General features: G+C 43.6%; 1 protein-coding gene across 3 annotated transcripts in view; it reads left to right on the top strand.

Moving 5' to 3' along the window:
* Window positions 1–21,455, top strand: part of MED13L (mediator complex subunit 13L) — a 261,135-nt gene extending 239,680 nt beyond the window's left edge. For all 3 annotated transcript variants that reach the window (XM_036013872.1, XM_028527247.2, XM_036013873.1), the window contains 11 exons: window positions 541–973; window positions 1,548–1,767; window positions 3,310–3,498; window positions 6,836–7,059; window positions 7,246–7,388; window positions 10,045–10,203; window positions 11,443–11,619; window positions 12,919–13,076; window positions 15,767–15,928; window positions 17,973–18,085; window positions 18,599–21,455. In XM_036013872.1, the coding sequence (XP_035869765.1) occupies window positions 541–973; window positions 1,548–1,767; window positions 3,310–3,498; window positions 6,836–7,059; window positions 7,246–7,388; window positions 10,045–10,203; window positions 11,443–11,619; window positions 12,919–13,076; window positions 15,767–15,928; window positions 17,973–18,085; window positions 18,599–18,731 (2,111 nt within the window). In that variant the 3' untranslated portion in view covers window positions 18,732–21,455. The remainder of the gene's footprint in view (window positions 1–540; window positions 974–1,547; window positions 1,768–3,309; window positions 3,499–6,835; window positions 7,060–7,245; window positions 7,389–10,044; window positions 10,204–11,442; window positions 11,620–12,918; window positions 13,077–15,766; window positions 15,929–17,972; window positions 18,086–18,598) is intronic.
* Window positions 21,456–25,363: the final 3,908 nt, after the last annotated feature.

The following is a 25,363-nucleotide window of genomic DNA, read 5'->3' as shown; positions in this document are numbered from 1 at the left end:
AAATAGCGAATTCCCCTCCCCCGACCTGTTAGGGTGCAGCATTATGCTGCTTTTGTCTGACATTCCATTAAAGTTTCCTAAAGACGTAGTAACTAGTTTACTCCAGGACTTTGAAAACTAGAGAGCATGACTTGGTATTAACTGCTTAATTTTTATCCCAGATTCCTAGAATCTAAGAAGCTTATAAAGCTATATATGTGTATGAGCGTAATGTACCACAGTGGTCATAGACTTTATGGCCTCTCATTTTTCAGTGGTGGCGTATGGAGTCAGTCTGAAAGGAAAATGTTACGAATGATTAATTTTCTTTATTTTTAAATAAGGTTCTTTTTCAGTATTTATAATAAGTAGTTCCATGTTCGTTGCTGTGTTTTCAGGATATGTAAGCACATGTTCAATTGTGAAGATAGCATTTCAGGTATCATAACCAGGGTATTGCAGCCTGAAAGCGTAATTTTTAAAAAGTGACCATTTTGAATTTCTGACTGTGTGACTCTGCAGAGCCTCACTAAAATCACCTCTCTGCATGTACTCTTTCAGCACCTTATTTAGCCACTCTGCAGCTCGATAGCAGCCTGTTGGTACCACCTAAATACCAGACCCCACCAGCAGCAGCAGCAGCACAGGGACAAGCTACTCCGGGGAACGCTGGGCCTTTAGCTTCAAATTCAGGATCAGCAGCTCCCTCGGCTGGCAGTGCATTTAATCCCACCTCAAATGGCAGTTCTGCGAACCCTGCAGCAAGTAGCTCCACATCTGGTTCCTCCATGCCACCCGTCTCATCATCTGCCTCTGCTCCCACTGTTAACCAGCTAAGCACTACCTCTTCGTCAGGATTCAGTGGTAGTGTCGGAGGGCAGAACCCCAGCACTGGGGCCAGTTCTGCTGATAGAACGCAAGGGAACATAGGCTGTGCTGGAGACCCCGAGCCTGGGCCGAGCTCCTCTCAGCCCTCACAGGACGGACAGGAAAGGTACGTTGCTCACTGATTGATTGAGATGGGCGGCCTCAGCGCGGGCCCCTCCCTTGTCTGCTCTTCTTCCGCATCCCTCTCTCTCCTCGACCTCACAAGTCTCTAAATCCAGTGCTCTGATTTTTTTTCTTGCCAAGAGAAAGTGACAGCTGTCAATCAGTAGCTTCAGTGTTAAGAAATTTGAGACTTCTTGTGACCTAACTTATCAACTTACTATTAAATTCATTAACTTAATAGTGAGCTATTATTAATACAAATATTATATGAATATAATATATTTGTAACAGTAAGCTATTACTGTTAATATAATAGTATTATAAACCATCTTTGTAGACTATAGCCACAGGGAAAAAAGGGGAGTTGAAAAAGAGGTCTCTCGTTTTAGAGGCAGTTACATTATTTATGTCTATCTTGATGCTAACTGTCTTGGTTTGCCTTCATTTCAGTAATATGACACGTGTTAATGTTACATTTAATCTTTAATCATTGTCCAAGGACTCCTCGTGCTCTAGAACTGATTTTATTTTTGTGTAAGTTATATTTACTTTTACGTCTCGTGTGACTTTCTCTGCAGCGTCACAGACAGGGAGAGAATAGGAATCCCCACAGAGCCGGACTCCGCGGACAGCCAGGCCCACCCTCCAGCTGTCGTCATTTACATGGTGGACCCCTTCACCTACACCTCGGAGGAGGACTCCACCTCCGGAAACTTCTGGCTGTTGAGTTTGATGCGCTGCTACACAGAGATGCTGGACAATTTACCTGAGCATATGAGAAATTCTTTCATTCTCCAGGTATTTGCAAGTTTGTTTTTTACCTTTGATGGTGGTGTTTTTATGAAAGTAAACACAAGTTCATGTTTTTTTAATAATTGGAAATACGTAAAAATATATAGAAGAAAGAATATTCTTTTTGTACCTTTTTGATTTTTTTAAAAATATTTTATTTATTTATTTTTAGAGAGGGAAGGGAGGGAAAAGGGGAGAGAGAGAAACATCAATGTGTGGTTGCTGGGGGCCATGGCCTGCAACCCAGGCATGTTCCCTGACTGGGAATCGAACCTGCGATGCTTTGGTTCGCAGCCCGCGCTCAATCCACTGAGCTGTGCCAGCCAGGGCTTTTTGTACCTTTTTGATTCAGCCATCATTACTATTTTGGTGATTTCTAGCCTTTTTTTCTGTATGTTTGTTTATACGGTTGAGATCAGACTTTTTAAAATATAACTTACAGACTTTGTACTTAACATTATTCATGAATACTTTTCCATGTTATTTAAAATTTTCAAAAGCAACATGTTTAATGACTGCACATCTTCCACACTTCTTCGTGCCTATACAGTCAGATAATTTGCTTCCACTTTTCGCTATTACAAATAAAGTGATGACAAACATCTTTATGTAAAAATCTCTTTCTCACTTTTCAGGCCATTTCTTAAAGCAGATTCTTATAGATACTGGTAAACATCACCAAATTCCTTCCAAAAAGGTTATATACTTATTTACATTTCTTTCAGCAGTGAATGAGCATGACCATGTTTGCTGCACCATTGACAGCTTTATAGCATAATAAACTTAAAAATTTTATAGTTTAATAGGTGAAAAACAATTCCTTGTTTGGTTCTGTTTTACTGTTACTTTTTAACTAAAGCTATCTTATAGAATTAAAAGATTGAAATTTAAATTACCAGAATAGGTTGTTAATGCCTTTTTATTGTTTTGAAGTTTTTCTGTGGAATGATTAGATAATAATTTCAAAGATGCTATACACACTATATGTATATATTATAAAAATGAGAAATCTGTTTATAAACAGGTTTTTAAATTTGGGGGTATAGAGGCAGTACGTTAAGAATTTACCCCTACCCCCGGCTGGTGTGGCTCAATGGATTGAGCACTGGCCTGCGAACCAAAGGGCTGCAAGTTTGATTCCCAGTCATGGCACATGCCGGGATTCTGGGCCGGGTCCCCAATAGGGGGACGCTCGAGAGGCAACCACACAGTGATGTTTCTCTCCCTTTCTCCCTCCCTTCCCCTCTCTAAAAATAAAATCTTTAAAAAAAAAAGAATTTACCCCTAAAATAGGAGCAGGGTAATTTCTAAGTGACTGTGACGTGACTAATACAATGGCACCTATTCTTAAATTGCTGGTGTACATTTGGAATACAGGATTTTATGTCATTGGAAGTAATTAAGACTGATCTGTATTATGTTTGGTATTTATAATTGTACAACTCAAGTCTCCTCTCCCATTCAGGTTAAGAATTCATGCATTTCATTTTCAACATGGGTAGCAGGTCAGATCTCAGTGTCTAGCTCTGTCTGTGTCTGTGCCTGCAGATTGTGCCTTGCCAGTCCATGCTGCAGACAATGAAGGATGAACAAGTTTTCTACATTCAGTACTTGAAGTCCATGGCATTTTCGGTGTACTGCCAGTGCAGGCGACCTCTGCCTACCCAGATCCACATTAAGTCCCTCACGGGGTTCGGGCCTGCTGCCAGCATTGAGATGACACTCAAGAATCCGGAGGTAGGTAGGAGCAGGGCAGGAATTTGCAGAACAGGGAATTCTGTTCTAAAGATGCAAGCCAGGAGCATTGGTGGCTTTGTTGGTCTACCTTTATTTACGAGTGGTAGCTAGGCTTCTTTGATCCTTCAGTTCAAATAAAGGAGATACTCCTGAATTTGTAAAATCCTTTGAGAGAAGAGGCGAGAAACTCTTGCTATTTTTTTTGATGTGGGACCTAAGGCAACAAAATGCTTATCACTTGTACTTATGTTCAACTGTCCAATATTTATCTTGTTCCTTATTTTTTTAAGCTGATCTATATCTTTGATCACTAACTCTCTACCTTCTCTGGTTCTCTCTTGGTCAGCAGTTGTGTGGGTGTTTATTTCACAAGGGCCCCTCATGTTTCAGTCCACGTTCTTAGGGGCCCTGCTTTCTTTTCCTCTTGTCTCAGGGCTTCTGTATGTAAATGAATGGTTTTTCTCTCCATCTTGTTAAACCTACCTCCCACAGATACCTACCTCATAGGGAATTTTAAAACACCAAAGCCAAACTGTTTAAAACAAAAGTTGTATGCTTATTTTGTTTTACCAATCACTTTACCCTGAAGATAGAAGCACGGGGCAACATTGAGAATGTTCAGAACCTTCAGCAATCAGTTCCCTCAACTTGATTTTGTGGAAGGTTACCCTGTAATGAAAGCCAGCGAGCCCCGGCCGGTGGGGCTCGGCTGGAACGCTGTCCCGCACACTGAAGGGTCGCAGGGTTGGTCCCTGGTCGGAAGGCAGCCACTCTCTGTGTACTCCTTCTCTCTCACTCCCCCCCCGCTTCCTCTCTCTCTAAAAGCAATGAAAAAATGTCCTCGGGTGAGTACAAAAAAATTATTTTAAAAAGCCAACAAAGACCTCTTCATCATAAGAGAACTTAAAAATACAAAACTGCTGATTTTCATTGGTAATGAAAGTTTTTTGGAAAAACTTTGTAAAATGCTTATCCCTTCTATAAGTAAAACCTGAGAAGTGGAAAAATGATGCAACTATAGATAAGACTGCATTTGTTGTAACTTGGTTCGTGTCAACTTGGTCCCAAGGGAGGAAGCTGCTTAGCTGACAACCTACATTCATTCTGGGATTATATAAAATTTCTGTAGTTGGCAGTTTTAAGTGAGTGTATTCTTTTGAGTTTGAATTTTTCACTTTTGTGAGCAGTTCATCGATTTTCTCTATTAGCTTTTCTAAAATTAAAAAAGTCAGTTTGTTTTTACTTGTTTCTTATTTCGTCTCCAGAAATTTTGAGTTACTGATTTTTAAAATAAACTTAGTTCTTCACTCCTTGTACTATCCCACACTTCAGATGCAATCATTTCTTATGCTTTAGTAGGAAGTTGCCACAATTTCAAATGGTAATTAGTAGTATTTTGCATTTTCATGAGAGGAGAGTAAAGCCTGGCTACTTATACTAAGATATCCCAGGACATGACATACGGTTTTTAAAGAATATAACATTTTTGGCAGAACCCCATCAGGAGTTCATGAGATAAAGTGAGGCTTATTTGAAAATAAATGCCAAAAATAGGCTTTTTTCCCTTTTGCTTTGAAACAGGAAGAGAGAAATCACTTAACTTACTAAGTACAAAAGAACCAAATGTTATGAACAGTTACTGAGGTTTGTGCATTTTTACTTGCTTTACAGTGATGATGAATTGCTAAATGCAGCCTCTCCCTCCGTCTGCAGCTAGAATATTGCACTTACATTCAGGAAACTCCCATCTGCTGTGTGCCCAGCCCCGTACTGGGTGATGAGGGTGCGAGAGAGAACCAAAGTGCCAGGTCCCTGCTTCTAGGAATTCCAATTCTCTACAATGTTCCAGTCTCGTGGAAGCACATTTTCACATACGAAAGAATGTAGTTTAGTATTTATCATTCAACTTAATAGAAGAAAGCCTGTCACTGGTATCACTTCCATTTTTCATAGAACATCCAGCATCCCAAAAACACAGTTGGGTAGAATGTGTTACCTCGTGACTTATCACAGGCTCTCCATTGCATCTGAAATGTTTGGCATCTAACCTGTCGTTTAACACAAAACTTTCCAGGCAGCCTCGGCTGGATCCTTTTTTTAAAAAAGGACTTATTGAGATGTAATTCACTTATAAAATTCACCCTTTTAAAAGTTGTATAGTTTGGTGATTTTTAGTTTATTTATAGAATTTGCAACTGTCACTGCTATCTGACTTCAGAATATTTCATCAATCCAGAAAGAAACATCGTACCTGTCCGCAATCACTCCTCATTTTACTCTCCTCCCAGCTCCTGGCAACACTAATCTACTTTCTGTGGCTATGGGGTTGCCTGTTCTGGACATTTTATGTAAATGGAATCACACAATATATAATCTTTTATGTCTGGCTTTTTTCATTTAGCAGAATGTTTGAGGTTCATCCGTGTCATAGCATACAAGTTTGCTGACCCTGCTGTAGTTCATTAAATGTGAAAAAGTGTATGATAGCTGTAAGCCAAGACAACAGTTAAATGTCACAGTTTATGTGACATGTTCGTCTTAGGTAACAGCTATTGCTTTGATTTCTCAAATCACACACATACACACTTAAGTATAACATACAAACGGAAAAGTACTCCAGCATAACTATACTGCTTGATGAGTTTTCTCTATGTAAAATTATCATGTAACAAGCACAAGAAACAAAACATAGCAAATGTCCAGAAACCTCTCCTCCAGCCAGTCCAACGGTGATCACTGTTCTGACTTACAGCAACATAGTTTTGTCTGTTCTTTCACTTGTATATAAACTGAATCATATAATTGATAATCCTTTGTGTCCGGCTTCTTTTATTCAGTGCTTTTTTATTGCTTTTAGTGGTGGTTTTTTAATTCTCTCTGCTGTTTAATGTTCTGACTGCATGACTGTCGTCACAGTGTGTCCTTCATCTTACTGTTGGTGGGTGTTCTGCTGCTTTTCTGTTTGGAGCTCATATGGTGAACCACACCGAGGGTTTCCTGTCTTTTGTGTGAGACATTCTGGTGGGTGTGTGGTGGTATCTCATTGTGGTTTTAATTTCCACTTTTCTAATGACTAATGAAGTTGGGCTAGTTTACTTTCTAAAATAGTGATTTCTTTTCATAAGGAAATGTTGGCTTGGTTGGATGCCCTAACCTATATCATTTAAATAGGCTCTCTGTTGCTTATGTTATGGTTGCTGTTTATATAGATAGCTCTGGTGGGAAGCAGTCTGTTGTCATTATTTTCTGTTGGTTTCATTCAATGCTGTTCTAGTTTTTGTTGTAAACATGAACTTGAATGGCTTTATGTTGATACTGATTTTGATTTTGATTTCAGAGGCCCAGCCCAATCCAGCTTTACTCCCCTCCTTTTATATTGGCCCCAATCAAAGACAAGCAGACGGAGCTGGGAGAGACGTTTGGCGAAGCAAGCCAGAAATACAATGTGCTCTTTGTGGGCTATTGTCTGTCTCACGACCAGCGCTGGCTTCTGGCTTCCTGCACTGACCTCCATGGGGAGTTATTAGAAACTTGTATTGTAAATATTGCTTTACCAAACAGGTGAGGAGCCTTGCTCTATGTGGTGCATGAAAGTGACCCTCTGCCTTTCCTTAGGGTACAAATCTTTCTCACTTTTCTGTCTAAATACACCTGGTCCCCTGTGGGTGGGTTCTTTGGAATTTTCTTGGTTTTGTCTAAGTGATAACTTTGACTCATTTGGGGACCTTTTCCCCATTTCTATTTTAGGTCACGGAGGAGTAAAGTATCTGCACGTAAAATCGGACTGCAGAAGTTGTGGGAATGGTGCATAGGCATTGTCCAGATGACGTCTCTGCCCTGGAGGGTTGTTATCGGGAGACTGGGGCGTCTTGGCCATGGGGAGCTTAAAGGTGAGAAGCTGTTGAGGCAGTGCATGCCAGAAACGAAGGAACAGGGCTGCGCTGATGCCACTGGCCACACTGAGGGAGAAAACTGTGCGGCTGGTAGGAAGGGTGTGGCAGGTTGTATTTCCACGTTGCTTTAAATACACAGAAAGCCAGTGGTTTTTAAACTCTTCATTCGTAACAAAACCATTTACCCTAAGAAAATCAAGAAAATGTTTTATTACTATAAAAGTGATACTCAGTACATTAGAATTTCTAACATTTTTTACATATTGAGTCAAGGAACAGAACAAGTCAGTTTTGACACAATTTTATGTCAGAGGTTATGGATCATAGTAGAGGTCGTATGTGAGAACGGCCTTCAGTTTCTTTCATTCATTTATGTCGGCGGTTGGTGGTGATGAGTTTTGTATTTCTGTATTTTGCTTTGGTGGCACAATAGCAAGACTGCCCTGATTTACCAGGACTAGCAGTTGCAGACTGGAACAGTCGTTACTCACAGTGCCACTGTCTGGCACTCTTCAGTCTGGAAGCTGAATGGTGCGGGGTTTTTTAAGTTGAATCAGCAAATGTGTCTACCAACTGCTTATATTTCTTGTAAATACAATAGTCACAAAGCACTAGCAGTAACTAACATAGCACAGCTGGCCACCGGCAGCTGCCCTGCCAGGCCTCAAGCCCAGCTCATTGACTCATCCACTGTGGCTACTTGCACAGCTTTAAAAGCCTAGATTATTCTTTTAAATAAAGCCTTATGAATTAATGGCACATTTATAAAAAGTCCAACATATGCATATAGAAGGGAGAAGCATTTTTCTAAGGTCTGCACAAAGCAGGACTGTAGGATTTGGTGTCAGGACCACAGTTTGCTGACTCTTGCATTAGGCTACACACATTATTTCTTTACACAAAATTTGTGTCAAATATTTGTGGAACCCCTGAAATAAAACCTTTGATATGGATATAACTTGCATTGTAGCAAGTGCCTGAGTGAGTTAATTATTAGAGTGTAACAGCAGTTATACAAATATTACATAATATGTATTAAATGTTTCTTAGAAATCTATTGTACATAAATTTTTTAGTAATAAATTGTATTACAGACCAATAGACAATATTATCCTTTTCATTCTTTAAAGAATATCATACTTATAATGAATCTTATATCAGTAGCCTAGAGGTCTGACACATTAGGGAATTCATCATTTCATTTCTGTCAGAATTCCTATCTTCTCTCCTACTGTGCCTCTTAGTCAACCTTATTTCTTAAAGGTTTTAAGCTACTCTTAACCCTTGGGAAAAGTTAGAATATAATAGAAAAGAAGAAGAGGGGATAAAAATGTAGCCTAGTGGCCTAGTCCCTTGGTATTTTGGAAAATTATTAAGGCCATTGCCTTCCCTTGTATGGTTTATTAGAAGGGGCACGCTCCTCCCGGCTCTTAGAGAGGCAGAGTGTACATGGGACTGAAGACTCTGTCTGCAGAGGGGGGAAAGGGCGCTCCCGGGGATGGAAACACGGAGAAGAGCCCAGTGCACAGGAAGTCAGCTTGCCGCCCTGCAGCCCTTCCTGCGGGGTCGCAGTTCTGCACGCATTGCATTTCCGTGTGGCGGTGTCAGATGCGAGCCTGCAGGCTTCAGAGTCGGCTTTGTGAGTGTCTGTTCTTTATCACCAGAGTGTTTGTAAGAAAACATGCACCACCTTTTCCTCCTTATTTGATTTTAAGTACAAAACTTGCATCTGTTTGATTTTCTGTGGTTTTAAAAAATACCTTTCTGTGTTCCTGGCCACTTTTATTTCAGCTACTACAATTTGAGGTTACTTAGGAATAAGAAATATGAAAAAAACTTTCACCTTCTCTTTAAGGGGAGAACAGCTTGTTTGGAGGCATACAGAGTTAGAGAAGCCTGCAGGAGTGTCCTTTCATTGGTGGGATGCAGTGTGACGGCCGTGCTACGTGCTACGGCCAGAGTGTGACATGCTTCCCATATGTCAGGGAGGGCGTGAGAGAGGACCGATCGAGCTCAGTCCACAGAGTCAGTGTGGCCCATAACCCTCCCTGAGCAGACGTGGTGCTTCTGTTTGGAGGCAATAAACAAATATTAGAAAGTTTATGCCACCTTTTTAATCCGCCTAATTATTGTGGCATCATTCAGAGTACTTTATGGACACCCATTGTTTATTAGTGCTTTTGGGCTTTCTAAAAAAGGTTCTCCTTCGTTTCTGCTGCTTCTTGCCTTTCATGGAAACAACCGATTCACAGCAAGCAGTAAGCAAAACTGAGGTTCGCCCAACTGTGCCCTCCTCTAAAGAGAAGTGCTGATGGGGGCTGGAGACAAAGGAGAAGGGGAGAACAGACTGGCGGCGTCTTTGAAAAGTACCTGAAGTGTCTAAATCTACCAGGGTCTGTGCTGGACTCTCACAGGTCATTTCAGACCTGACTGCAGTCTACAGAATAGTAGGCCTTTGTTTCTTTCTTAATGAAGTGTAATAAAAGTCCAGCAACATTTCCTTTGCAGCAAAGGGGGGGAACCTCTGTAGAGCCACATTCCCATTAGGGCCCAATCCTGGAAATTCACTTAATAGGCAAAACTGGTAAAACACTCAAACATAATAGCAATATGAATTTTAAAGACTGTGTATGACCGTGATACTTGATTTCAGATTGGAGTATCCTCCTTGGAGAATGTTCACTACAGACAATCAGCAAACGGCTCAAGGACGTGTGCCGGATGTGTGGAATCTCTGCCGCAGACTCTCCTTCTATCCTCAGTGCCTGCCTGGTTGCCATGGAGCCCCAGGGGTCCTTTGTAGTGATGCCAGGTAAATCTCTCTCTTCTTGTCAGTTCCATTAATGAGCTATCACATCAGTTCAGTCCATTAAATTTAAGTCCACAGACAAGTGTAGAATGTGTCTTTATTTTTTCTGTTCATAAGAGAAGATTGTACTTAGGGCTAAAAAATGGAAACCATTTGGTCTCTTCCAAGGGGAGTAGTTTGTGATTTTATTGTCTTTGTTGACTATAGCTTGGTCAAGTACATTCTGGATATGACTGAGCAGTCTTAGAGTCATGGCTAACTACTGTTGCCTGACCCTGACTTGTTAGGTTGTCAAGGTCACCCTCCAAAAACGACTAACGTGGACACCAGCATGATGCGTATTTTAAAGACAGAATCTGTAAGCAGCCTTAAGAGAGCATGTGTAGAATCCCTTTCACGGCGAGGATGATTGGTGAGGCGCATAGAGGTGAAGCATTTAGTACATACAGTGCCCGGGCCGCAGTAAATTCTCGGTCAGTGCCTGTGTGCAAATGGCCAAAACACTGTGGCCACCGAATTTGTTTTTTCATTAGCAACCAAGCTATTGTATAATTTTATAACAAAGCAGTTTTATACTTTGAAACCTGTTTTTACCACCCAGATACTTCTTTGATCAAATGGGAGACCCTGTCCACTCATGGCTGTGAAAGTAAATAGTGTTGTGGTACAAGAGACAGATGGCCCATGTTGGCCTACTCGACATGCCACCTGGGCAGATGACACTGCTCCTTTGTGCACTGTCCTCATCACAAAGTGGGGATCATAGTTCCTGCCTCGAGGTGGCCATGACGACTGAATGCGATGGCTGGCAGGAGTACAGAATTTAGCACCGAGTCTGGGGTGTGCTAAACATTCAATAAATGTTACTCCTAACAGTCATTAGTTGAATGGTGCCATTGGTACAGAATTGTATCATTTAGGAGAATAGTGCTTTATAAATTGTGAACAATGACAGGAGGAAGGAACATGGGAGATTTATTTTTAGAAACACTTCTTATAAGTAATTAAATCATATTTGGTAGACTCGGTCTAATTTTACCATAACATTTCCGGTACAAAATGAGGGCTGGGTTATCGTAGCAGGTTTCTTGAAGATATTTAAACACTTGCGCTCACCTTTAAATGTATTCATTGTGACAGTTGTGTCAGACATGCATCTCTACAGCCTTGGTCCTCTTAAAAACCTCATTTCTGGAGTCACTCACTGCTGCACAAAAGGAATTAATACTTTTTTTTTTAAAGACGCGGTCACGATGGGCTCTGTTTTTGGCCGAAGTACCGCATTAAACATGCAGTCGTCTCAGCTCAACACCCCTCAAGATGCTTCTTGTACACACATCTTGGTGTTCCCGACGTCGTCGACCATCCAGGTGGCTCCGGCCAACTATCCCAATGAAGACGGGTTCAGCCCCAACAATGGTGAGTGGAGGACAGTGTGTGCCCGGGGCCCAGCTCCTCCCACGAGGCCCGGAGCCGGAGTGGGCGGCGGCGGGCTGCTGCGGGCTCTCTGAGTTGTGATAAACAACACGTGAAGTAGGAAGCAGGTCAGACGGTCAGAGTCTTTTTGGTTTTGGAGAATTAATTGGCTCTATTACCAAGACCAAGTAAATACTTACCTCTTTTGGGTAATTCACTTTCTCTTGTTTTTCGTTAAAAGGCAAAAGCAGTATCTGTTTGATATTGTGTACAGTACATGGGTGTTACTCTTTTGATAACTATTTCTTGATCTGATTTGAAGTGTTTGAAGACTGCTAGGCAATATAGTGATAACACCTGCCTTTAGCTAATCACTGGGAATCTAATTTGTTCTAAAACAACTTTTTACTTGATTATCGATAATATTTTTAGTTTGAGTATATTAAGGCATTTATTAAGAAATGATTATTTATAAACTGTAAGTGCTCAGTATTATGCGGCCATTTACATTGTGTTTTAAAGAATTTTTAACAGCTACCAGCATTTAATTCTGTTAAAGGGGTAAGGTAAGAGGACAGCACACTGTGTGTATGTATTCAGGGTGGGGCAGAAGTGGTTTGCAGTGCTGCGTGCACAGAACACGGTTTATGCTTGCATTATTTTCCATGTGGACAACTGGAACCCGCCTTTGCCCCACTCTGTTCATACTCTATGTAGTATGATAACCAATAAGAGAAAAAGAATCATAGAACAAATGTTTGTGGTAACTGGGTTATGGGTGATAGTGTTCCTCTTCTATGCTTTTCAGGTTTTCTGCTGTGCATGTACCTTATTCGTCTACTATGGGAGAGGATTTCTTAGTGAACACGTGGTGCTTTGATCTGCTTGCGGACGAGGCCTCTAGTTTCAGGGCAGGTTTACTGAACCTGATAACCTGCAGTAATTCAGCCTGCAGTATTTTAGATGCTAATTGGCTGCATAAATGCGTTCTGCTCTTTTCGTAGACAGTGTCAGTTTTAGCATCGTTAAATAATTAAATGCTTCTTTCTTTAGCAGTTCTTCCATCTTTATTTCTTCATTTATACTTCATTCTGTTCATTCTGTTAATACTTCTCATTGGAGATCATCGGAGAGAGTACAAAATCAAAGAATAATTTGCAGCACCTTGCACTCAGTCGGTGCACGTTAAATCTTACTAATTTGTTAATAGCACCTGCCTGTTATATTTGTAGCCCCCCAACTGTGTATTGGTTATGGGTAATTTTTTTTAATTTTTGTGTTTTTTTTTTCGCTCCCCTCTAGATGACATGTTTGTTGACCTTCCATTCCCAGACGATATGGACAATGACATTGGCATATTAATAACTGGGAACCTCCATTCCTCCCCCAACTCCTCCCCAGTCCCGTCCCCAGGCTCTCCTTCTGGAATCGGCGTGGGCTCTCACTTCCAGCACAGCCGGGTAAGGGCGGTTTGACGTGGGCTGTCGGGACAGGCTCAGCCGTCAGGAAAGCAGCCCTCCGGAAGGAAGCGTGGCCATCTTTGTGCTATGTGCGCCTGTCTCCGAGGTGCTCTCGTCCCCGATGCGGGAGAAGCAAGTGTGGGACGGTGGCTCTGGAGTTGTTCCATTCTGGGTAAAGGCAGGAATCTGAAAGAAATGTATTGTTATTCCGGATTAAATTTTTTTCAGAGGAGTAGTCCTATTACGGCTGTAAGGGTGTGTGCGATTATTGTTTTCTTAGCAGAAATGAGTTTTGGTTGCTTGTTGCTTCCCAGTTAGTTCTAAAGTTTTGCCAAACTAGTGGTTTTTTGGAGGCTAGTTGGACAGGTCTGCTTATTTAAATGCAGAGTACCTGTGTTAATTGAAGACCACGTTTGTCGATGGTTAATTGTTCTGAAAGGAGCCTGACTGTTCCATGTCACGGCCCGGCGCCTGCGTTTGCGCTGTCCGCCCTCCTCTGTGGCCAGGCCGTGGGCAGGGCATAGCCTCGGGAGGCTTTTGTGGGAGAAATGGTCAGGTTGATGCCAGAATATTAAGGAAAAAAGCCAGAGCTTACAACTAGGTTCATCTTTAAATATCAAAGGGATATTAAAGGTGGATTAACAAAAGATTGACGAGTAAAAGATCCTTCCATAACTCGTATTAACTTTGTTTAAACACCAGATGATTCGTGCTTTATTACTACATTGTACCCTTTATTTAAATGTTAAGAGACTGAGGGGTTGAGACACAGAAAATTGCTCTGTCTAATGTATTAAACTGGACAAGTGTACACAACCCTGCTCACACTCGTTTAGACAAAAGATGTACTTAGAGGGCTTAGGTCTCTGTCGGGGGCTTTGATTGCCAGCCCTGAGTTGAATCAAGAGAAAGAAGATTTAAGCCTCAGTCACAGCCCATGAAACCGGGGCAGGTCGGCTCACCGGGCTGCTCTCGAGTTACTGCCTGGCTCCCACCCTCCTCCTCCAGGAGGGAAGGGATTTTAAATGTCTTTATTTCCTCCGAAATCACTCACCAGTTAATGATAATTTATTAATTCATTGGAGATTATTGTGATAGGAGCCAGGAATACAAATTTTATATTGGCTAGTTTTAATTTAGGATTAATGTGAAATCTAGAGGCAGATGGCATAGCAGCTAAGAATGTGTGCCCTGGATGAGTACAGCCGACTCACAGCCGCCCAGGTCACTGGATTTGTGACCTTGGACATGCCTGCTTCACCTTCTCAGCCTTAGTTAGCTCATCTGTGAAATGGGAGTGATGGCAGCCGCCTCCAGCACTGCTGGTTGTAATGCAGTTTATCCACTCGCAGGGAGCTGGCGATTCGGGTGTGATTCTAGTTTCATAGGAAACAGAGGTGTGCTGTGTTTTCTCCCTCTGTCGCAGCCTCCAGCCCTAAAGGCCGTCATGGACTGTCGCCTTTTAACGGCCCTGCTTTGAAGCTGGCTCGTCAGGTGGCCTTTTTGAATTGGGAGCACGTGTAGCTAGGTGACCCATGAGGTGTTTCTAGCATTCCCTCTTTCTGAGCCGTTAAGCATTCTTTGATACTCAGTTAAGGCATTACAAAAGGGGAGCGGATTTGTTCAAAGTTGCAGTAAGTTTTATTTTTTAACCATCTCGGAACTAATACAGCTTGGTGTAGTAGTTGAGGATTTATTTTTTCCTTGAAACTGAAGGCTTTTAAAATCAGATTATTTATTATTGCTTGCATGAAAACGATATTTTCAACTCTTGAAGCTAGCTAAAAGTGTCAAAGATGAGGAAAATGCCAATTTCAGAAATGCACAGTAAGTCTCTTACAGGAGCCTGTTATTAAGGGGATTGCTGTAAAGTAAAACAAGGCTGCTTCTCGAGCAGAGCTCCCACTGCCGGCAGGTCAGTGACGCCCGGGCCCTGCAGGTCCCCGTGACGTGTCGTGTGTCCCGAGCCAGTGGGTGGTCAGGTGCGCTTGTGTGTTCTAGGTTGGTTGCTAGTGAAAGGGCACGTGAGTGTGGCGGTGCCTTCAGCTGTCAGAGACTCGCTCCTTTCCTTCTCAGTTTGATACCTAATAGTGCCGCACCGCGAGCTTACCATCTGCCAAAAAGAACCAAAGAGAGTAAATGTGTACTTAAGTGACTGATATCATTGGTTTTGCTGCCACCTCCTGCCCGAGCCATGCTTTCCACCAGCCGTCTGTGTGCCGCAGAGACAGTGCCTCCCTGTTGAGCTTTCTGGTTACCTGGCGTTTTTGGGTGAGGTGCTGCCAGAAGGGGGGCCACTCGTTACAGCGTGCAGGGCGAGCTGACCACCGGCCGGTGGAGGCGGCCCGCAGGCACAGACTTCCGGTGTGAAACAAGCAGGCCCTGGGAGCTGACGCGCAGCGCGGGGGCTGTGGTCGCCGACGCGGTGTCGCGGATCTTGCCGGTGAAGCTTGCCGAGGGCGCAGGTCTTAACAAAACAACTTTTGTGACTGTGTGTGGTGGTGGGCGCTAACTAGGCTTCCTGAGGTAATCGCTTTGCGATATATAAAAATATGGGAATAGGAGTTACTGTGTTATGTACCTGAAACGAATAACTCGTATTAACTTTGTTTTATGTCAATTATATCTTTTTTTTTTTAAGTTTCCTTTGGTGGTAAATGCTGATAATGCTTTTGGGGTTTGTGTCTCAGAGCCAGGGAGAGCGTCTTCTTTCTAGAGAAGCCCCCGAGGAGCTGAAGCAGCAGCCTCTGGCCCTTGGGTATTTCGTATCAACTGCCAAAGCTGAGAACCTCCCGCAGTGGTTTTGGTCATCGTGTCCCCAGGCTCAGAACCAGTGCCCCCTCTTCCTAAAGGTTGGTCACGCACTTGCGGTTGGGGGTGGGGAGGGGAGTGACTTACGCTTACATTCAGCTTCGGTTAGGAATTCCTGCCACCACAGCCTCACTCTGTGCCCCGTTTCTGATACATTGGTTTATACTCTGAGGGTGTGTAAGCTACAGTCACAGGTGGGGAGTAGAATCTAGGAGAGGAGCCCACAGCCATGTCACAAAGGAATGAATCACACTGACGGGAGGAGGGGACTTTGTGGGGCCCGGAGGGCACCTGTCGGTTGGACACGTGGTTCCGTTCAGCGGCCTCTCTCCCTGATCCGCTCGCCTCGCTGTCGGGGAAGGCAGCCTGGGCGGACGTGAGGAGGAGCTGCCGTCTTGCTCCCCTGCCCCCGCTGCCGCGTCTCCACGAGGGCAGGGCAGGAGGCAGCTGAACCGTTCCACATCCACACTCGCTCCTCCCTGTGCACTTCTTGGAAAGTTTTTATCCAAATTAAGGGTTAAATACAAAAGATTGCCCACGTCCAGTTTGGGTGAAGGAAACTGGAAAGAAACCCATTCCTCACCCACAGACTGGCAAAGAGCCAAAGGTTTGACACCATCACTCTGTTGGCGGGGCCGTGGGAGAGGCCGGGTTCTACAGCCCTACACGTTTGCCTTTTGATGCTGCAATCCCAACTCCAGAAATCTATTCCAGAGAAACTTGGGCAGAAACAATAAATGGCATATGTGGAAGATTAGAAACAGCCGAAATGTCCAACAGTAGGGGACTGGCTGAATAAACTGTAGTAGTGGGGTATTATTGCCCATACCAGAATGAGAAAAGTTTGTATGTAATCATCTCTGCAGCATAGATAACCAGGCAGTAACGTGTGAGACACACACATACACATACCCGCCCCCCGGAATGTTAAAACCAAGAATAATTGAAGGAATTTTCTTTTCCCGGTGACTGCAACATATTATTACAAAATCAAAGAAGTTATATAAAATGTTATCTAATCTTTGCATTTAAATTATCAGTGTAAACCTAGATTTATTGTTTCTTCTTTGAAAGTGTATTTTAACTCTGTCTACTGAAAAGGCTTAGGAGCAGTGACAGCTTAGTAGCAGTGAATACCTCTCTTGCCACGATTGTGGTTCCCAAATACCATTTGTTATTTATGATTCTTTGGAGAAATGACTGATTCCAGGATTGAAGTACGAATTACTCCAGATGAACCTGGGCTATCTTGTCACGCTTAAAAGCAAGGATGTTACCTGAGAGTAGAGCACTGGCAAAGAACCCAGCCGCCAGCGTGGAGGGGTTCCCGTTGCCCAAGAACAGTGCCGTTGGGCCTCCGAAAAGAATGTGGTGGCCGCAGGTGGAGGTCAGCCCATGGGTTCATGATTGCACTGGAAAGTAAAACACTTACCAGTCACCTGTTGAAGCTGGTAGAGCAGCAGCTCATTACCCTAAAAGTGGAAAAATAAAGAGAGAGAACCAAGCATTTATGTTGCTTCTCCTATGCATATTATATTTCTTAGTTATTTAATGAATTACACTGTGCTAAAACCATTAACAGTGGATGGGAAACTTTGTAATGGATGGGGCGTGCTGGCACCTCCTAATTCAGTGACCGTGCCAGTGGGACAGCACGTGGAGTGCCTCGTGCCGTGATGCAATGAGAATGGCACGGCCCCCGTTATAATATGTTCTTGTTTCTGCCCCCGCCCCCCACAATAATCTGAACCGAACTGAGCCTCTAGAACTATCAGCTCGTGGAAACCAGGATGGAAGAACGCCACAGGGACAGCAAGTTGTAGGCACCTTGCGTGGCCTCCTCCAGGTTGAGACCTGCAGGGGCACGCTACTTGTGCATCCACAAGGCTAGCTCCCCACTCCCCCAAACTCTAGGATATGGAGTTTTGTGGGATCACTTTGGGGTTACTGAGCAGCTTAAAATTCATAGACACACAGAAGCCCCACCTTCCAACTTAAGAGCACGTGCTCTGGGCCGTGGGCGACCCTCGCACTGCCCCTCGGTGGACCAGACCGGGAGGGTAAGGGGCTCTGCTCTCTCGCCAGGCTTCCCTGCACCACCACATCTCGGTGGCACAGTCAGACGAGCTGCTCCCTGCCAGGAATTCCCAGCGGGTTCCACATCCTCTCGACTCCAAAACCACATCTGATGTTCTGAGGTAGGTTCAGACCCCGGCGCATAGCAGCACAGTTTGAAATTATATTATATTCCTTTGCTCTTGTTTTTCAAGTGTTTTAATTGAGGTGTGGCGTTCACGGAAAAGATGCTACCTTTGTGCAGTGCAGCACTGTGATGAAAAGAAACCAGCGAAGTTAATTTTAGTAATAAATTCAATTGTATCAGAAATAGATCAGGATAACATCAGATATATCCAAAATATTCCAACAGTAATCAATATAAAAACATTCATGAGCTATTTTACATGGTTTTTAAATACCGAGTCTTTGAAATCCAGGGGCTGTTTCATACTTCAGCACCTGTGAGGTCACATGCAGCCGTGGCTGCGGTCCTGGACAGTGCGGGTCTGGGGGAGCGGGGCGCGGGGGAGCGCCCGGGCAAGGTGAGGAAGGACGGGAGGCCTTCTTCCTGCGGACGTCTGGAACGTTGGTCTGGATGGGTCACCACACCTCTGCTGGGCCTCATCCCCTGACCTGTGCCTTCTGTCCGGCAGGTTTGTCTTGGAGCAGTACAACGCGCTGTCCTGGCTCACGTGCAATCCGGCCACCCAGGACCGTACCTCCTGCCTTCCCGTCCACTTTGTGGTGCTCACTCAGTTGTACAACGCCATCATGAATATACTCTAATTAGAAAAGCACTTGTTCTCTCTGGCTCAGTTCCTTCTCCCGCAGCCTCAGTCCACGGAGCCTGCTCCACTCTGCAAAGGCCCCAGTCCTCCTCTCGAGACCACTCTCCACAGCCCGCGCTGTGGCTCCCCCTCAGCAGGCACACGGCATGTCCGCAGTGTTCGTCACCGGAGGGACTCACCGGCGCTTCTCCCGCGGGCCGGAGACTTCCACGGGCGGTGACTTCAGCCGGTGCCGGGGTGTGTGCAGCCCCAGACCTCTGGTTTCACAGGAAGGTTTTGCTGGTGTTGGTTTTCAAGAGGGAAACAGAAGAGACAGTATCCTTTTGCACAAGAGTCTGTGTTTTCAGTCTCTGTTTTAAAAGAAGGGTAGTGTGCCCTTTGGATGAAATCCTCTAGTTATTGGTGTACGGCCTGTGGGTTACCCGAACTCCCTGTTCTGGGACTTTTTAAAAACAAGAACCAGCTCAAGTACTCGATTTCACGCGGGGTTCCTCTCGCCCTGGCGCGCCCATCTCGACTGGCGTGAGTGTTTTGGTTAACTTCATACCTGTGTGCAGACACGAAAGGTCTGGAGACATCTCCATTTCATTTATTTATTTTAAGTTGCTTTGTCATATGATTTTTGTGACTTTCTTTTGATTTTTTTTAATTTGTGAGGACCAGGCACAGTAGCTGAAACCCAGCTTACATCCACCATAGGGTTCTTTGACTACATACCTCTGTCCTAGGAGCCGGAAAGGGGGTGACACAAATCGGGGAGCATGCCTAAAAAGTGCTATGTCCCAAATCACCCAGCAGTAGGTTTTGCTAAGAACAAACTGGGTAAACATTCTGCCGTGTTCCTTATTAAAAGTGGCCAGCGCTTCATGAAGGATAGCATTTTTATACAGAAGGCAGTCAAGTTCAACCCAGAGCCATGGAGGCAAGTACCTTCGTTAGTTTTATATAGTCACAATGGAAATATATTTTCTAGTGAATTCTTACTGAAAGCCAGGTCTCTCCTCTCATTAGATCAAAAGGGACTCATGTATATATTACAATCAAAAGTGTTTGCTCATAAAATCAGTTATAAATATGGTGAATTTTTTCTGGACTGTAGGAATATTATTTCAAAGAAATATTACAACTTAACCATTAAATTAGTACTTGAACTTGAGCCTTCCTGGTGGGACTTTTTTTTTAAATGCCTTTTTAGAGCATTAATGGCTAATTGAAGTATTTTATGACTCCTCATTCCGGGCCCCAGAGGGTGGTCTGTGAGCCCCGCCTCGAACCCCACCTGCGTGCGTGTCTGTGCGTGTCTGTCGGAGGGCGCGGGCAGGCGGCCTCCCGGGGGCTGCTCCGGCCAGGCTGCTGAGCGCTAGACGTCTGTGGAGAGAATCATACAGATTTTAAAAGTTCTTCCAAGAGACTACCATGTCCCGGTTATTAACAAAAAAAAAGGAAAAATGTAGTAACTGATAGGATTTTGTAAAAGTATTTTTCTTGAAATAATCTAACGTTTAAAACATTATATTAAAAAAAAAAAGTGGTGTGGTGGGAACGTGAAAGCAGAGAAAGAACTTGTAAATGGGTGATTTTGTTCTCTGTCCCACCAGCTGGGGGGTGACTTTCGCAATGTATAGGTTAAAAGAATCTGATATATCAAAATCATTTGTATCTAATGTGTACAGTGTAAAATTGACTTGAAAATATTGCAGTGCTATTTTTTCTTAATCAGAAAGGAAAAATTCTCATGGCCTTTTGAAGAGCATAAGATGTTGAAGATTGTAAACTTGTATAAAATTATCTTGGTGAGAAGACAAATTGTAAAGTAGATATTTGTAATCTTTTACCACTTTGGGGTTGCTTTTTTTTTCCAGAATTCATCAGAACTTTGAATTTTTTTTAAATGGGCTGTTTTTAATGCAGGGGCTTTTCTTCCCTAGAAACCCAGTTCTAAGCAAAAAAAGAAAAAAAAAAAGAAAGAAAAAGAAAAAACCCACAAAAAAACAAAAAACCCCTACAAAAAAATCTTTCAAAAAAAAGGCAGCAAAGGGTAGTTTTCATCTGGTGTCTTTTATTTAAGTTTTTTAAGTTAAGAAAAGCTGGTGACATATTTATACGTTTTTGTGCAAAAATAAATGAATGGCAATAGATTTTAAAAAATCTTATTATGTACTTCTGTGTGAAAAAGTCTGTATAATATTTCCCTTAAATATGCATTATTTTACTTGTGAGTTTTTTACTGAATTAATCTGAAATGTACAAGCCCTGGATTTGCTACAGAGTGAGAAGTTATTTTATTTTTTTCTTTATTTTTAATTTTTGAAATTCTGCAGAAATCAGAACTCTGACCCTGGTTGGAACTAAGAAGGGGAGTGGGGAGGGCGAGGGGCGGGGCTGGCCGGCATGCTTGTATGTACATCTCAGAACCTTTTTTACGTGTAAAAGCTGTACATTTCTGGGAAGTTCTGAATTCCTTTTGTTTCTTTTTTCCTTCAGGCATTTTGCAGTGAGCTTCTTTTATATATAGCAAACAATTTGAAAGAATACAAAAATATGTGAAGTTCATTTAAAAAAAACTACAGTATAGCGGTGGTACAGTACACTAAAAGACTTTGATAAAAAGAAACAATACTAAAAGGCCTCCATTTTAAATGTCATTCATATATACCTTGTGAATGAGAGCTATATACTTTTACACACTTTTTTAGAGGAATAAATTATTGAATTACTGAAATTTTGAGTGGCTTCTTTTCCCTCCCGTCCTGCCTTTGTAGTAAAAGCGGCCCGTACCCCCTTACACGGGGTGTCTGTGTTACGGGTTGCACACTCCGTGACCAGGTACCTTCCAGAGTGAGATGAACCTAGAGTTTCACTACCCCAACTGCCCCTGACTGCCCCGTCCAGCAGAATACCCCCTGCTCCTGGGTGGTCTCCTCCTCCTCCTCCTCCTCCTCCGAGGGGCGAGTTCGCTCCTGGGTTAGTTTCAGAGCACACACCACCGAGCTAGGAGCCCTGGTGTTGAGCTCTTCAGCTGTCTCGAGTCGCGTGTAATGGTGTCAAGATTGCGGTCAGTCCTAGAACACATTCACAGCGCTAGTTCTTTCTTTCTCTTGACAGCCCCAGCCGGTTTCTTTTTGCTGTTCCTTAGAAATAACAGGCACATCTCCCTGCACGTTCCCCCAGTTTGCAGGCTGGTGACAGTCACAGACCATCTACCGCACCACAGGCCCGCCAGGCGCTCCTGGCTGTGTGGTGCCCACTGCATTGTCCTCCTCGAATCCACCCAGGAGGAGAAATCCCATGCTCGAGGGGCAGGATGTCTCGTTAACGTTCCTCCATCTACTTACAAACGTACAGCGCCCTGGATCTCAGGCCGTCTGAGTGTAGGGGTGAGAGTGTTGAAACGGCTCAGCCTCGTTTGTCTGATGTGCAGAAGCGGGTGCAGGCGCTTCCCTGAGAGCCGCTTTGCAGACTCAAAAGCTGATAAAAACAAGGCTGCGCTTTTCAGTCCAAAGATGATACCGGCCCCTCTCATCCAGGCACCACTACGCTGTAACGCTGCTTGCCAAGAGCCTTATAAAAGACTTTAGTGCGTTATTTAAAATTTGTTAACACATTCCCTAGGTCTCATGCAATCAGATCAGTCCGACGATTCCTGTGTCCCCTTAAAACTCAGCACCGGGTGGTATTTTTCCAAGCGTTCACTAGCTTCAGGGCTTTGCTCATACGCTGGGTGGTGCTTTGTCCAGCAGTTAGGGAAGGATGGTTTTATTTGTACTAGGAATTCTGTTTTCATAACCACTACTCGCTGTACCCATTTGGCAACAGGAACTAAATCTCTTTGAGGTGGGGGAAATTATCTGTAGAATGCGCCTAAGCATTCTGCAAATTAGATGCAGGTAAGTCTGACGGGGCGCTCAGGAACCGTGGGCTCGCAGCCGCCTGCTCACTGAGATTCCGCTCACCCCCAGTCACCCCTCCAGCGAGGCCGTAGCCTAGTTTTACGTTCCTGCCACTCAGGAAGTCACGGGGCCGGGGATTTGTTTCCTACTGGTATCAAAGAGCCAATAAAAATCTTTATAGAAAGTGCAGTTTTGTCAATAGAAATCTTTAAAAGCAGACTCCTTATAAAGGACTTAATACCCCAGCGAGAGCCACACAGTGAAAACTGTCCTTGGTGCTTGCCGTTGACACAGCGCACACCACCGCCGTATAAAGAAGATTTTCACCTTTGAATTCACCACACGCTCAAATCCCATCACAGGGCAACCTCCGTGTATTACCGTGTCACCTGGGTGTTAAGTGGTTCGCGTGCTTCCATCCCCTGGACCAAAATGTCGCTTGGCTGGTGACTCTTTCAGGTCGTTAATACCTAATGAGACACCATTAGAAAATCCTGTTGTGCCAGGTAATTACGTGGTAGTACCGGCCGCCCTTGGAGCCAGATTTACCAGCCTCTCCACTTGCCTGGAAACTCTCAGGTCGGGTTTAAAAAAAGAGTTTTTGACACTTAGTGCTTCTGGCTGGGACTCCAAAGTAATGAAGCAGGTAAGAAATGGTTGATGAGGAAAGAAAGCTGAACCCCCCAGGAAGAGCTTGGATACGACCAAAGGATTGATTTTTTTCTCTGGAAAGGCTATTTCCTCGATGAGCATGAGTAACCAGGTGATGGGCAGAGGCAGGCGGACACCGGGGTCGGTCTCCGTTCTGTGTTTCTGAAACAAGCCAGGCAGCGATAAAAGCACGTGTTTTGTGGTCATCTAAAACCGTCATTTGTCTGGTCTGTTACTTCGTGCTCCGTTCATTCGTGGGCAGCAAAGCAAGCCTGTCTCGAACAGTGCTTCCGATGACCCAGTCCTCTCTGCACGGACACACATGGTGAGATAAGCAGCACCTCTCCGTGCTTCCCCGGCGGCTGCCGCCTGGCCAGCCGCTCCGGCGTGTTTCCGTCTGCCTGCTCAATAACATGCGGTGGAAGGCGGGGAAATGGACCCCAAAGAGCAAAGATTAGAGGGCTAACTCGAGGAAATGTTTTCGGGGGGCTGTGGAGGGAGAGCCTCGGTTTAAATAATGGAACGTGTCAGGTAGTTACTGTCTAATGTGAGCTTGAGCATTTGCAGTGAGCATTTGCCATTACAGTAGGTCTTTTTTTTTTTTTTTAAGATTTTATTTATTTATCATTTATTTTTAGAGAGGGAAGGGAGCGAGAGAGAGAGAGGGAGAGAAACATCAATGTGCGGTTGCTGGGGGGCATGGCCTGCAACCCAGGAATGTACCCTGGCTGGGAATTGAACCTGGGACACTTTAGTTCCCAGCCCGCGCTCAATCCACTGAGCTACGCCAGCCAGGACAGTAGCTCTTCTTATTTAAATCTTAGGATGTTGTTCTTAACTTACATGCATTGTTTCCGTAAATAATTTCCTGTCGGCTTCCTTTTTGAGGATGTACTTTTGAATTGGAGAGGAGATAATGTTTACATAATTATATCTACACACACCCATATTTTTTTCCTGGCATTTCTTGTATCACCACAAAGCTTAGGAAGTTTTCCCCCTTAATTAGGTCTAGGGATCAAGGTCATGTTTACTCTGCAAGGGAAAGCAGTGATCTTCCAGCCATTTTCTGTGACCCGGGAGAGCCTCCCTTACGTGACAGTGACGTTATATTGAACTGCCTCAACCAGGGGCTAGGAGTCAGCACCCAGGACATGTTTGCTAAACACAGACTGTTGAAAGAGTGGGATGAACCTCAAAAATTTGAAATAATTCACCAGCAAATTCATCACATCCTGATGTCCTGTGGGTGAGGGGGAGCAGAAAATATTTTATTTATTGGAAAAATTAGGCATTTTTGTTGATGATTTAGGTTTGTCAACTTGGGTAACTTAGATTTTTACAGGAAAAAAGAATTGTTCTTTTAACATATGGTTATACAATCGTGCAGAGCATTTATTCCCTGAATTCTGAAACTGTTGTTTTTTGGTAATGCATGGTCCTCCTTATTTCTTATAATATTTATTTGTTTATGCAGGGTTTTTTTCTTTCTTGATGGATTTTTTTTCTTTTTATTAGCATTTTGCCATTTTCCAGTTCTGTTTGATTTTTCCAAAGAAATACCTTAAGGATTGAATGATTCTGCTGTTTTTATCCTGGCCTTTATCTTAGTTTCTCTTCCTCGTTTCCTTGAGGGTTTTGTTTCATTTTCCTTGAATTTTAATTGCCTGCTTAGTTCATTTATTTTCACTTTTGATGATATAGGCCCTGGTAGCCCCGGGGGCTTCTGGCTGTGTGTGGGCTGCCTCACTAGCAAGATTCCTTCTGCGCATTTTTCTAGGGCGGAGGGTGGCGGGGGTGTCAGACCCTAAAAGCAATGAACAGTGCCCGAGTCCGGACTGGGTTAAAGTTGGTTACATCCTGCAAGTTTGGATGGATGTTTTCATTTTTATTTTTAGACTCTAGGTTCTTCCTTTTTTCTTTTTTTTTTTAATAAAGGAAATTTCTCTGGATCTGAAGTCTTCCCCTGCTCTAATTTTCTCTCACTGCAGTGTCCTCTGGCCATGGTTGCCTTTTGCAAACATTCTCTGAAACCTGCAAAACAAGGCATGTCCAATTTCTTAGGCAGGGCCACCCAATAAAAATACAA

Source organism: Phyllostomus discolor, chromosome 13, assembly GCF_004126475.2.
Source record: "Phyllostomus discolor isolate MPI-MPIP mPhyDis1 chromosome 13, mPhyDis1.pri.v3, whole genome shotgun sequence".
Lineage (NCBI taxonomy): Eukaryota > Metazoa > Chordata > Mammalia > Chiroptera > Phyllostomidae > Phyllostomus > Phyllostomus discolor.
The sequence above is the reverse complement of the archived record's forward strand: the minus strand, read 5'-3'. Positions and strand labels throughout refer to the sequence as shown.